The 14,363-nt window shown below is 41.4% G+C and overlaps 1 protein-coding gene across 3 annotated transcripts in view; it reads right to left on the reverse strand.

Annotated features, from left to right (window-relative positions):
* The window catches only part of CERT1 (ceramide transporter 1), a 90,623-nt gene that overhangs the window by 11,113 nt on the left and 65,147 nt on the right, over positions 1–14,363 (reverse strand). For all 3 annotated transcript variants that reach the window (XM_072992662.2, XM_020804041.3, XM_020804040.3), the window contains 5 exons: positions 7,131–7,226; positions 6,310–6,442; positions 6,135–6,205; positions 4,399–4,527; positions 4,036–4,165 (listed from right to left, as the gene is read on the reverse strand). In XM_072992662.2, coding sequence (XP_072848763.1) covers positions 4,036–4,165; positions 4,399–4,527; positions 6,135–6,205; positions 6,310–6,442; positions 7,131–7,226 — 559 coding nt within the window. The remainder of the gene's footprint in view (positions 1–4,035; positions 4,166–4,398; positions 4,528–6,134; positions 6,206–6,309; positions 6,443–7,130; positions 7,227–14,363) is intronic.

A 14,363-nucleotide genomic window follows, 5' to 3' on the forward strand; every position in this document is an offset into this window, starting at 1 on the left:
TATGGCTTGGAAACGGGGATGAGCACCGTCCCCTAGAGTCGAACACGACTGGACAAAAATTGTCAAGGGGAACCTTTACCTTTACCTTTACCTCGTCATCACAGCTGTAGTGGGAGATGTAGAGTGATGAGATGTCATCTTGCTGAGGGATGTGTTGATAGATTGAGAAGATGAAATGTTAAATTTGGAGTGAGCAGTCTTTGCTTAATCTTGAGTGAAGGATTGTTGACGTCATAGTGTCTAAGGGGCATTAAGGGACTGTGTAGTTATATTGGGATAGTGACAGGAGTAGAGGACAATTCTGAGTGTGTTTGTTTGTTTTTTGGTATAAGTGAGAGTTAATTTTCCTCTGTTGGCTTTCATAGTGGATTCGGTAGAAGAGAACTGTCTGTTTATCTGCAACCTCCTGAGACTGAGTCTGACAGGCCGCGAATTGGTGTTCTATGTAGTTGAACACTAAATTAACAAAATATATGAATAAGTTAGTATGAGTGCCATGCACTCGATGAGTATTCCTGCTGTTGTGGAAAAGGTTGATTTTCGTAAGTCTGAGGGATTTCGATGATTCTGGTGTATAGTGATGAGGTGATATATATCGGGTAAATCGATTGAAGTAAAAAAAAATTTGAGAGTCGTAACATCCATTCCAATGTTCCCATGTGAAGTCTCTTTCATATGATGTACTAGTTAAGTTCCCTATTAACAGAGCAGGGATGGGAAGCATAGCATGTTTAAGATGAGAAGACATAGTTCTTGTTTGCAAGGTAAAGGAAATATATAATATATATTTTTATTATTTCTTTCTTTTTGTAAGTATACGTGAGTCAATAGTGATTATCGATCAAGTGGAAGGTAAGTAGAGAAGCAAGTGTTTGAAGGAGGAGATGTTTTCTTCAGGTCTGGAATACGAGGAATCAAAAGTTGCGTTTTTGCTCTTTTTTTGTGAGTGACCGAAATGTTGTTTTGTGTGTGGTCTTTGGGATATCTGCCAAGACTGAGATGGAGAAGTTGGTTGGTTTGAGTACTTGTTTCTATCAGAATATGGTCTCTATTGTTGGTAGTTATATGGGTGATGCTACTGTGGTCACTGAGGCTTGTAATATGATTGTTGATAGTCAAATGATTTGGCCGTTTTCTTTAATTTTTTAGGTTCTCCAATATCTCATCTGTCTTCTGATCGAAAAGACCAGAGACATCAAATGGTAAGTCCTCTATTCTCATTTTGATGTCATCTGGGATATGTGTAGATCTCAACCATGCATATCTATGTAATGCTACTGCAGAAACCAACTACCGAGAAGAGGCATCAATGATCAGCCTAGCTGTAAACCTCTCTTGACGTGCAAGGGCTATTGCCTCCTGGTGAAATGTGAGGCCTTTTGCCTTGTATTCACCCATGGCAGATTGGAGAGATGGGAGTGCCTTATTCCACAAGTAGCGGTGGTATGTTCCTGTAGCTGCAATATAGTTGGCATCCTGAAGGACGAAAAGAGGCTAGAGAATAGTTCCTTTTACCTGCTATGTCATGTTTTCTGCCTTCTTTGTTATTAGGGGTTGCGCTGGATCGGTTGCGTGCGTTCTGTGTGGCGTCAACGATCAGTGAGTTTGAAGGTGGGTGTTTGAACAGAAATACAATATTATCACTATGTGTTTTATAAAAGTTTTCCACCTTCTTGGACATCTGTGAAGTTGAGGATAGCTTTGACCATGTTTGTTTGGTGAGCTCAAGTAGAGATGGAATGAAGCTCATGCTGGGAGGCAGAGTTTGTTCCTCATTAATGTCCTCGAACACCTTATCAGATTGTATTGTGATGGCTGTTGAATATCAAGTTCCATAGCCTTGGCTATTCTAAGAACTAATTGCGAATAAGAGAAAAACTGTCAGAAGGAGAGGGTGGATTATTGGTAAGGGTATCCGAATCTGGAGTAGGCAGGTTGGGTAGTGGTTCTTGATCTATATCCAAGTGAGAGGAATCACATGAAAGAGAGTGAGAGGACAAGGTGGAGGAAGTGGGATAAGATTGGTTAGGAGCTGTTTTCGATCGCGTATGTTGTAGTTTAACTGGGGTCATTTGAGTCTATATTGCGGAAGTACGATCCTTGATATGCCCTTTATGTGAGGGCTTGGTACTGATGGCTCCTGTCTGTGGGACTGTATCAGTTGTAGAGGTCTGTAATGAAGGTTGTTGAATTTCTTGTTGTTGGGCTGGTACCTGGCTGGGCTCAGGATGTTCAGTCCTTTGCTTCTTTGTTTTATATTTCCGTACCGAGGCAGATGAAATGGAATTGTCATCCAATGATGATCGGGATCAATAGCTGTAATGGTATCGTGATCTATATCTGGGCGATATCGATGATTCAGAATAATCAGAATCATGGTAACATTGGTGATGGTGTTGTCCTTCTGGATGGAATTTGAGCTCGGCAGAATAGTACCAATATGCTCGGTAACGAGAGCTTCCATAGGCTGGGTCATGGTAGTCTGGAGGCTTGTAAAGACTGACCCTCTTAGTTCGCCTATGTCTTCCATACGGTTCTTGAGATGTGAAAGACCCAGATGGGGTAGCGAGTCTCACGGTATTGGCACCATGAAGTTATATTTGAGATGTATGATGTTCTTTCTTCAACCTCTGGCAGAGAGGACAAACATTGGGTACTTGATATTGATGATTGGATTCATAAGCCGACACTGATTGTACTATCGATATTGGACTGGAGTGCAGTGATCTGGGAATCACTGCAGCCTCTGAGGTATTAACCGGAGATGTTGGAAACACAGCAAGGATAGGTGACTCCAATTGACTGGATAGCGGTATTAGAACGTCTTCTGGGGATGCAGTAGTCACTATAGGTTGATCTTGTAGTGGAAGTTGTTGTAAAGATGACTCTTGAAGAAGGGTGTTAGCTTTTTTTACGCTTTTTAAACTTAGAAGTGGCTGATATAGAAGGAGATTTTGGTACCAGTATCGACGCATCCGAATTTGGTGGTTTTGATTTAGATTTAGGAGTAGTCTTAGATTTAGCGGAGGAAGAAACTGTTGATGGTGCTGGAGATTGTGTGAGAGGTTGCGCTCTATGAGGCAAGGCGATTGTCTGAGGTTTAAGGGATTTTTCCCCACAAAAAAGATCTAAGTCTTTGTTGCCTTAATTTCAAAGCCTGTTTTGTGAGGTTTTTATAAAACTGGCAAGATGAGGTTTGGTGGACTTCCCCTAGACAGAAGAGGCAGATGTTGTGGCCATCTGTGAGGGGAATTTTACTAGCACACGACGTGCACTTTTTGAAGGGGGGAAGGTAAAAAAGGGGGAAAGTCCAAATAATGTACCGTACTTATCTAGCGATATATGTTATTAAGAAAAGTCCAAAATAGAAATTAAAATGGTCCTAATATTCTTTCATAGAAAAACGACGAGCAATGCAGCAGCTCGACCGAGGAGAGACCTCATGCAGCGGTGGCAAAAAGGAACTGAGGTAAATGTGAGGGCGGACAGACCTCGTGGGCTAGGGGGAAGGTTCTTCACGAACGTAGCAAAAAAGTTTTGGAACATTCAGGAGACCTCTGTGCAAGCACAGATTAAACCCATTAGTGTGCATTCACAGAGACCACGAAGAAGATAGGAGTAGTTGTTACTCCTCTATTGAACAAATTTAGGCTTCATGCAGTGTAATATATGAGATAGCCCCATATACATGTTCTGAAAGCATAAAGTCTAAAATGCTCAATTCTCCATTTCAAAAGATGGAGACAGTTGTTTAAAAATTCAGTGGTGTTTAGTTCAGTGGATCTGACATACTTTCAATAGAAAGCATTTTAGACTGTTCTGGACAAAATTAGATGAGGAAATGTTGTTATAAAAAGTGTTTTTTTTTATCTGATTTTAATTAGATTGGTTCAAACTGACATGTATATAAATAATGTAAATAACAATTTGATGGTGTTTACAATTTTATTATTAGAGGGCGATGTAGTGCTGTTTTGCCCAATATGACAACATAGCTAAATATAAATTGAACTTTAAAAAAGACACATGCCTTACCGTTTGCTACATATGTAATCTTGCATAGGATGTTGTCTCTACTTATTTTCTTGTTTCCTTCTGGTGGACTTACCAACGTCTGACATATCATAGCAATATTTATTTTGGCACGAACACACCGATTGTTTAACTGTTCAGAAACATAAACATTTAGATTGTTATCTTGATTCAGTACTAATTATGAAAGCATATTGTAACACACACTGCCTCTCCATTCTCAGTTCAGATAAAAGAAAGTTATTAATTCCATGTATTCTTAAGATTCTCTGCTGTCTGCATTATTCTTTTCTTTTGACTGATATGCATGTCTTCTGTGCTACAATGTTTAAGCAGTAAACAAAGAGGAGTGGGAAATGTACTTACAGGAGCACTGTCGTGCTCTACAGAGAAGTTGCACACAATCCATGTCTCAGTGTCATTTTCATTGAAAGCCGGTATTTTTCTAATAGCAGACAAATATAGCACATCACGTTGAGAAGCAGGCCATACTCTCTACAAGGAAAGAAAAGAAAAACAGCAGGCATTTATATTGCACGTTAGAGTGTGCAAAGCACTTCATGCAGATATTACCTTGTTTTAATTCTTGCAACAACCTTGTAAGGTAGCCCTTTACTTTTACTTCCATATTGCTCAGTCTATGAAAGAACAGTTTTCTGAAGATTACCAAGTGAGTTCGTATCAAAAGAGATTTAAATTAATGCACTGATTTATAGCCTACTTTTAGCTTCCAAAGAAACATGGTGATGCTAAAGGCTTTGAAGTTTCATGACATAGTGGTTAAAACAATGTTCTGATTAAACTGGGATTTTAAAAAAAGTAATAATAAAAGATGTGTGCCAGGTTCTGGTTCATGGGGTCACGAAGAGTCGGACATGACTAAACGACGAAACGACGTGTGCCAGGCAGTATTTTCGAACAAGCATTCCAATGCCTCTACTGCCATTCTCCCCACTAAAATGCTTTTTAAAAGAGGATTGTTGTAGCAAGAAATGCTTGCATCAACTGGAAAAAAACCATCAGAATATCTTGCACACAATTTTACTGCTTTGCAGATTTGTCAAGGTATAACTGAGGAATTAACTGACTGACATATAGTAAAGATTTAAACAGATGGATAACTTGAGTAATCATGAGCTATATCTAGTAGTTGTCTGAAGGTATCCTTGCTGCCCTCTGTTCCTCATGGGCACTGTTCTGAACTTTACTCCTTCCCAGCCATCTCTCTGTACGACTTACAACATTCTAAATACCTGGCACAGGGTTTTTTCCCCCTCAGAATAAGACACCATAGGTGGAGGAAGGGGGGATTAAAACTGTTTGTACTATTGCAGTATGTGTAATCTCTAGGACACTCAGCCCACAATGCCTTGTTCTACAAAGTCTCCAAAGGAGGGCAGCTGGAATCTAGTAGACTCTGGAGCACTGCATGTTATCTTTCCTTTGATGAGGAAAGCAGGTGACCAGGTCCTATGAAGCCCATGAATGCTCTGCCCCCTGGCTGATTCATGGCTATAGCATCTGGCATGGGTAGAGAGTGGCCAGGGAAGTTTTCTGGAGCGATAGCCATATGAGGAGGCGGCAATGTGTAGCCTGCATAATTAAATTGTAAACCGCTGTGAATGCTTTAAGCACTATGGGGCAGTATATAAGCAGGGCATTTTACAGCCCATGTTGGAAAGAGTTGCAAGGAGAAAGGGGCTTGCCCAAAACTGGACAGAGATTTTAGGCAATGCCCTACATTGCTAGCATCTCACGGAGGCACAGACCAAGATGTGCAGGATACCCACTCTGATTGATGAGACTTTTTGGAGGGCAAAGGGTCCTCGGAAAGATTGGTTACATGAATGCCCTTCCCCTCATGCAACAACCACCATAAGAATGATTAAGAAAACAACTTTAAACTGTCCTTGCCTAGTTTTAAAACAACAGATTTAACTCTTTCCTTATCTGACCTGGCCTGCTACACAGAGTGCAACAATGCTGTCATAGGTCAAACCACACCAGAAAGGATTACCACTTTTAAGTGGTAAGCTCTCTGAAACATACAAGGTAACTGGCAGTTTTAAGGCACTGTATTATATAGCAATAGAAAAAGTTACCTTATGTGTCTGGTAGATTATGAGTGCATTATCAGATAAAGTTTCTACTACATGGAAATTTTCAATGGTTGCTAAAAATGAGGGGGAAAAGAGACAACAATCAAAACAAAATAATTGGACAAGTAATTTTTATATACTAGTGACACCAACAGACATAACCAGTGGGGTCACTTACTTTCCCAGTCATTACGAACATCAACATTCCAAAAATAGTGGCAGACTTCATGCCCTGTAACTCCTTTGACTGCATGTGTGGCCTTCAGAGGATCCAGAACAATGCCATTTTCTTCCACCTCCCTCCTGTATACCTTTGAAGAAACAAAAGATGTTAGAGAACATTTGCTGTGCTTAAATCTAAATCTATTTAATCACTGGATCCCACAGGAAATGGAGTTACCTTATGAGCAATAAAAAGAACTCTAGATATTTATAGTATTTTAATTATATGAGGGAAACACTGTAATGCCATTTGTAAACATTAAAAAACCCAGCAATTTGAAGAAGAATACAAAGCATATGAATCAACAAGCAGAGTCAGTCACTTCATTGTTCAGATTCCAACTCTGCTATAGAATTATTCAGTTGAATAAGACCAGTGATCTATTCACTGACTCAGCTCAAGTGACTTGTATAGTTATCAAAAAGTGATTACAAAAACACAGGGCCAAAACATGCTATAATTTGTAATATTTGTTTGTTTGAATGAGAGACACATTGGACATGATTGTTAAATAAGCAGATATCCTCCAAAAAGAACAAAAATTACAGTAATATTAAATTCTGTTACCTCTGCTATTTGCATATTCACTTTATGTGCAATGTGCTTACAAATTGGAGTGCCAGTAAGAAATGGTCCTAAATATAATCATTGCTTTACATCATTTTTATTTTAAAAAACCCTTTTGTATATTGTATAACAATTTCCATTTATTGTATTAGTATAACATTAATTTTAGTTTACATTTCAAAAATAACACAATATCATGTTTTGTTTACCTTCATTTCACCTTCTTCAACCACTAGTTGCCAATTAGCATCACCTCCTACATCCTGTAATGAATACGTCATGTGATTCTGCACCATCTCTTCCACCTTCAAGAAAAATTAAAAGCTATTTACTTAATTATTTCTATATTTTCTTCTGTAGAGACAACTCGGTAACTATATGCATTCTTGCATAATCTTGAATAGCTGTCTGTAGGAAAGCATCTGAAAGAAATTAATTCATATCAAAGACAACACTTCCCAAGCAAGCAGGCAGGAGGCAGGCAAGCAGGCAGGCAAGCTGGTCAGCCAGCCAGCATCACAGGCAGGCAGGCAGGCAGGCAGGCAGGCAGGCAGGCAGGCAAGCAAACAGAGATTATTCTTCCTTGAGAAATGGGATGGAACGAGGGTTGTTTTTTTTTCCTTTTCTCTTCAGGAAAGAGATAGTTGTGTTTCACAGAATCATAGAATGATGAAGTTGGAAGGGGCTATAAGGCGATCAAGTCCAACTCCATGCTCAACACAGGAATACAAATCAAAGAACATCTGCCACGTAATTGTCTAAACTTCTCTTGAATGCCTCCAGTGTTCGACCACTCGCCACCTCCTGAAGTAATTGGTTCCATTGTCATACTGCTCTAATAGGAAGTTTTTCTGATATTCAGCTGAAATCTGGCTTCCTGTAGCTTGAGCACATTATGACATGTCCTGCACTCTGGGATGATTGAAAACAGATCATGCCCCTCCTCTGAATGGCAGCCTTTCAACTATTTCAAAAGTGCTATCATATCTCCCCTCAGTCTTCTTTTCTCAACGTTAAGCATGCCCAGTTCTTGCAGTCTTTTGGTTTCCAATATCCTGATCATCCTTGTTCCCCTCCTCTGGACTTGTTCCAATTTGTCAGCATCCTTCTTGAAGTGCAGTGACCAGAACTGGACAAAATGCTCAAGATGAAGCCTAACCAACGCTGAACAGAGGGGAACTAATATCTTGTGGGATTTGGAAACTATACTTCTGTTAATGCAGCCTAAAATAGCATTTGCCTTTTTTGTAGCCACTTATGATCTACAATTCCACCTTGGATTCACAATGAATCCAAGATCCTTCTTGATTGTAGTATTGCTAAGCCAGGTATCATCCATCTTGTAACTATGTGTTTGATTTCTTTTTCCTAGATCCAGTACCTGGTACTTATCCCTGTTAAACTTTATTATATTGTTTCTTCTTTTCACAGGAGATTTAAATACAGGGGAAATTAACGAATCATTTAAAAACAACAAAATTATTTCAGTGCTTGATATGAATTTATTTTGTATTTCTCATCTTTTTCAATGTGTACTTAAGACTCTTGAAATTATCTTATTTTTCAAATAACTTGTGTATTGATAAGGATCACATGTGCATTAAGGTATGGTGACTATTGAGATTTCAGATTTTCACAAAGAAGATTTTCAGGATCTATTTTGTTTTTACTAAACCGAGAGGCCCATGAACTAGAGGCCGATGCAAAAGATTTAAGAACAGGAATTAGCTTTAAGTACTAGAACTAATCAGAAATTACAACGTAATTCAGTGCTTCTCAAACAGTCTGATTTGGCAGCCTGGCATATTTTATTCCTAGTGGGCCAGGCACAGGTCTAGGGTTGCCAGCTTGGAGACATTGAAAAAAAATGTGAGTAGAGAAATTATATATTTTTCTTGTACTGAAACAAGATATAACTTTCAGTTATACCTGGATTTTCAGGCATTTGACATGGTCCCTCACAAAAGGCTGCTGAGAAAACTCCACAATCAGGTGATAAGAGGGCAGGTCCTCTTATGGATTGAGAATTGGTTGAGAACCAGGAAACAGAGAGTAGGTGTCAATGGACACGTTTCACAATAGGGTGAGGTGAAAAGCGGTGTGCCCCAGAGAACTGTCCTGGGACCAGTGCTTTGCAACCTATTCATAAATAACCTGGAACCAGGGATAAGCAGTGAGGTGGCCAAGTCTGCAGATGACACGAAACTTTTCTGGGTGGTGAAGACCTGAAGGGATTGTGAAGAGCTCCAGAAGGATCTCTCCAAACTGGGAGAATGGGTGGCAAAATGGCAGTTCTCTGGGGCACCTCCCTTATGAGGAAAAGCTACAGTGTTCGGGGCTCTTTTGTCTTGAGCAGGTGTCTTCCAACTATGGCACATCCAGCCTGCCTTGCCTTTTTATCCGGCCCAGTAGGTGGGCGTGCATGAGTGTGGATGTGCGTGCATGTGTGCGTGCATGCGGAGATGGTTGTGTGCAGGAGTGTGCAAAGGCATGTGTCTTCCTTCGGCCCTCAAAAATATGGAGCTATGATGTGGCCTCTCACTGAAATGTTTGGAGACCCCTGGTCTAGAGAAAATGCACCTGAGGGAGGACATGATTGAGACGTATAAAATGATGCAGGGGATGGATAAAGTGGATAGAGGGAAGCTCTTATCCCTCTCACGCAACAGCCGAACCAGGGGACAGCCACTCCAATTGAGTGTTGGGAGAGTGAGAATAGACCAAAGAAAATATTTCTTTACCCAACGTGTTGTTAGTCTGTGGAACCCCTTGCCACAGGATGTGGTGATGGCATCTGGCCTAGGTGCCTTTAAAGGGAGATCGAACAGATTCCTGGAGGAAAAGTCCATTGCAGGTTACAAGCCATGAAGGGGATGTATAATCTCCAGGATTAAAAGGGAGGTACCTCCAAATGCCAGATGCAGGGGAGGGGTATCAGGAGACAAGTATCTAGTTGTCTCGTGTGCTCCCAGAGGCATCTGATGGGACCAGTATGAGATAGAGGAAGATAGACAGCGGAGCTCTTCTTACGTTATTATATTTCAGTTAAGAAGCAAAAAATATAATGGCATTTTTACATTTTAACCGCATAACTTAGGCTACACAAGTTATTAGCTGTGGTGGTTTTTCAGAAATTAGACATTTCTGATCTCCCAGTCCTGAGGTTCCCCTGGGATCCATTTAATTATGTGGGAGCCCTGGGAGTTGTGGGATGGAGGGAAGTCTAATTACTGAAAATCATCACTGTCAAGATTTTTCCTGTTGAACTAGAATGCAAACGCCAGTTCTATAAAGAGAAAAGTCTATACAGCCCCCACCTTGGCTTTGGCTGTCAGAAATCCTTGCTGATCTACTACAAATCACCCAGAAATCTACTAGGATTACTAGGATATGCACATATTCTTCCCGTCTGGCTTTGCTAAGCCTAACTGTCATGAAAGAAAGCTGCTACTAGCCTCTCCTCAATGCATACAAAAAAATTAGAGAACAATGATGACTGATTGCTACTATACAATAGCTTTAACAGTATCCATTTGCCATGTAGATTCAATGTGTTTTTCAGTGTGAACAAGCATCAAATGTGAAGGCCTTTATTCTTGAACAACACCTGGCAAAAAGCAGCAGAACAAGGAAAATGGAGTCTTTCTCCTTAAAAAAGACCCAAGGCAGCTTACAACATTAAAAGACATTTAAAACTAAAAACAGATACACATAGTACAAAGGATTGAACAAATAGCACACTAAAAAACTGTAAACAAAAGCAACACCAAAACCACAATAAGGAACAACAATTCATTTAAAAAACCCACTCACTCAGTCAGCCAGGCACTAAGGGAAAGCGTGCCTGAAGAGAAAGGTCTCTGTCTACTTGCAGAAGGACAGCAAAGGTGAGGCCAGCCTGGCCTCTTGTGGGAGGGAGTCACGACAGAGAAGGTCCTCTCCCTTGCCCCCATCAAATGTACCTGTGACGGTAGTGTGACTGAGAGAAAGGCCTCTCTTGGTGATGTTCACACTCAGGCAGGCTCATAAAAGGAGACACAGTCCTTGAGATTGCTTGGACCCAAGGTATTTAGGGCTTTACAGGTTAGAACCAGGACTTTGAATTGTGCCTGTAAACAGTTCTGTGGCTGTTTCTGTGTCCACATGAATTGAATTTTGCACAATGGAAAAGCAGAATTCAGCAACTTCTGTCTGCGTTGAACTGAGAAAAGCAGATTTTGAATTATTTCTCTTTTCCTAGATAATTCACTCAATTTTTATGCAGTTCTGCATTGTTTACTCCTCATAAAGGGAAGAGACAATGTGAGGTGATTAACCCTGCCTACAGGTTCCACTCTGGTTTCTGAGAAAATCTAGACTCAAGTTTTACTTGCTTTCAAACATGTCTTCACAGCAATAAAGGATCAATGTTTCTACAAATACAAAAATAAAATCTGAGATTCTTAGGAATTATCCAGAAATTTTCTGTACTCTCTCAGAATCTGAAATACATTGTACTGCCCTCAGCACAATCTTACCCATGCAGTGGTCCAGAACTAGAATAAATATAAAGTTAACACACAGCTAAATAAATTGCCTGAAGCATGTGGAAACTAGGGATGTGCACTAGCACCAAAATTCAGATTCAGAACAGCCCTTGGGATTTGAAATTTCCAGATATCCGGAACACTGTTACAGTCAATATGAATTTTACATAGCCATGATTTCCCTTCTTTAAAATAACACAAACAAAAAAGAGTGCACACCAACAACCAACAGTGCAAAGATATTAAAAAATAATTGAAATGGGCATATCGATTGAACCCTGAACAGTGTGAATGCCAGCAGGAAATACAAGCAGCATTGAGGAAGTGGAGGACAGGTCGCCTTGGAGAGGAGGCAAATACCCTGGGCAGCACGGGCAGGCAGACTGGAGCAGCAGTGGGAACTGTGCCAACAGCATCGGGCACAGCACAGTTGAATGAGTGAGCAGTCATGGAGTAGCAGTTGGAAGAATGAAAGAAGCAGATGGAGTGGGCAATAGACTGAAACATGGGATACCTAGTACTGTGAGCAGTTTGCCATTCTCTCTTACTTAAAGGGGACTTCAGGGAAGCCCAGCAATGGTAAATTGACCATAAGGAAAATGAGCTTTTCCTCCAGATTCAGGTTCCAGGCATGAGCACTGTGGACTGACAATGTCTCTAGCATAAGAGAACACTCGCTCCAAGTTAGTGGACAAGATAGCAATCCTACTGCCACCTTGGCCATACATCCCTGAACAGACTCCTTCTCAGACCAGTAAGACAAAGAATTGGACTCTTTTGCCTTGAAGGCTCCTGCATGTATGCCTCTGCCTCTGCCATGCACTTCCTTGGAGTTGTTGGCTCTGGAGAACAGCCCCCACCATGCTTGTCAAGACAGTGTTACAGAAAGCTTGCCCTGTTGTTGCAGGGTTGACACTGCTGTTTGGGGTGCTATGAACAGGGCTTGAAAAATTTTAGAATGTCTCACCAGTCAGTCAAAAATTTCACCAGTCAGCATGACTGGACTATAGCCTTGCAATTTATGTTTAAACTTAAATTTAAATTTAAACTAGGCACTTTCTACATAAGAATGCGTACAAACCCGAAATAAATATACCCTCAGACTTGGGTTGCTTTATTACCTGCGTGCCTGTTGGGTCATGAAGCTTGTATTTTGTATTTTTGCTTTCTTTTGAAAGCAAAAGCTCCTGGACTCTTAAGGAGCCAGGTCCTTCAGTTGAAATTGGGAGTAGGGAATCTCCATATTCTCCAGCATGGAACTACAGTGGTGCCTCGCTTGACGACGATAATCCGTTTCAGCAAAATCGCTGTAGAACGAAATCGTTGTCAAGTGAAAGTAAAAAGCCCATGGAAATGCATTGAAAACCGCTCAATGCGTTCCAATGGGCGAAATACCTCATCGTAAAGTTAAGATCCTCCATAGGGCGGCCATTTTCTGGTGCCTGCAAAGCGAGGAAACACAGTGAGGAGCCATTTTGAAACAGCGGGCGGCTATTTTGAAACCCAACGATCAGCTGTTTTGATTGTTGGAAAGCGAAAAATCGGTTCCTGAAGCAGGGAACCGATCGTTGTCAAGCGGCTTTTCCCCATCTAAAAACCGTTTTGCAATCGCAATAGCGATTGCAAAATACTCATCGTGAAGTGATTTAGTCGTCTATCGGGGTAAGCATCTAGCGGGCACCACTGTACTCTACATTCTCCTGCAGAGCTATATATCTATGTGCCAGAAGAGGGCTGTTTTTCCTTTTGCAATGGGAAGGGGGAGGGGAGGACTGCAGGATCAGAGAGAGAGAGAGAGAGAGAAAGGGAGAGAGAGAGAGAGAGAGACGGACTAAGGTAAGGAGGCAAGGAGGGAGGAAGGGAGCTGTGGCTTGTCAAGCAGCGTTTTTTCAGTCGTCACAGAGGAGTGAACAAGTGGATTTTTCAAGCCCTGGCTGTGAATATTGCTAGTTTCTTCCTTCTCTGTGTGACTCCTTGCTGCTAGATAGAACTTCACTAGCTACTACTGCATGTGATGGAAGGTTGCCTGGCATTGCCTATTGTTTAATTTGGGGATTTAAGAGGGTTGCTAGAATGTCTCCTTCTTTCACAAGAAGCGGAGCAGAGCAGGTCCTTTAGCTTGCTGACCAGGGCCACCACTTCAGGGAAGGAAAAAATGCCATTGTTCTTCTATGGAATTGCCCATCCAGTTAGACTGTCTTCTTAATATGAATTTCATCATGCCAATCAAGCCCTGGAACATTGGGTCATCTGGCTAAGGAGGGCTCTCCAAAAAAGACCTGTGTTGCACTCTCAAAGCTTCAGAGGGCACAGACAACGTGACCCTTAATGTCCTACTCCCCACTGCCCAGAGGAGCAGCCACACCAATGGACGTGCCATTTACTGCCCCAACACTCTTTCAATCAGGTAGAAAGTGGAGTTTCATCCAGCTGTTACATCCTGGATTAGGTGGTGCAGTGGAAATCCCAATTTTCCTTGTCTTTGCTGCAACAGCTAACCGCCCCAGACACTGGTAAAAATGCCCTGTGATCTTTCTGGCCCACTCAACTATATTAGGTATGCATGTGACTTTTATACACTGCAAAGCACCCCAAACTATTAAGTTGAAAGTGTGAGCCTTACACTTCAACCCTTTCATCCCCCCAACCTGCAGTGTTACCACCATATTTGCCCCAGTGTCTGTGACTAACAGACCTTGACTTTCTGTAGCTAGGCTCCATGGCTAAAGCATGTCCCTCGGAGCCTGTGGAATGTTGTGCGCTTTGTGGCTGCCCTTCATCACAGCCACATTCAACAAGGCCTGACACCACCCTATGTGCAAGGGTAGTTTGGGACAGCGGTAATAGGTGTCAGTTCTGCCACTAACCAAAGAACAGCATTCTCCACCAGAAAAAGAGGGCTATCTGTTCCCCCAG

The sequence above is a fragment of the Pogona vitticeps genome, chromosome 2, assembly GCF_051106095.1.
Source record: "Pogona vitticeps strain Pit_001003342236 chromosome 2, PviZW2.1, whole genome shotgun sequence".
NCBI lineage: Eukaryota > Metazoa > Chordata > Lepidosauria > Squamata > Agamidae > Pogona > Pogona vitticeps.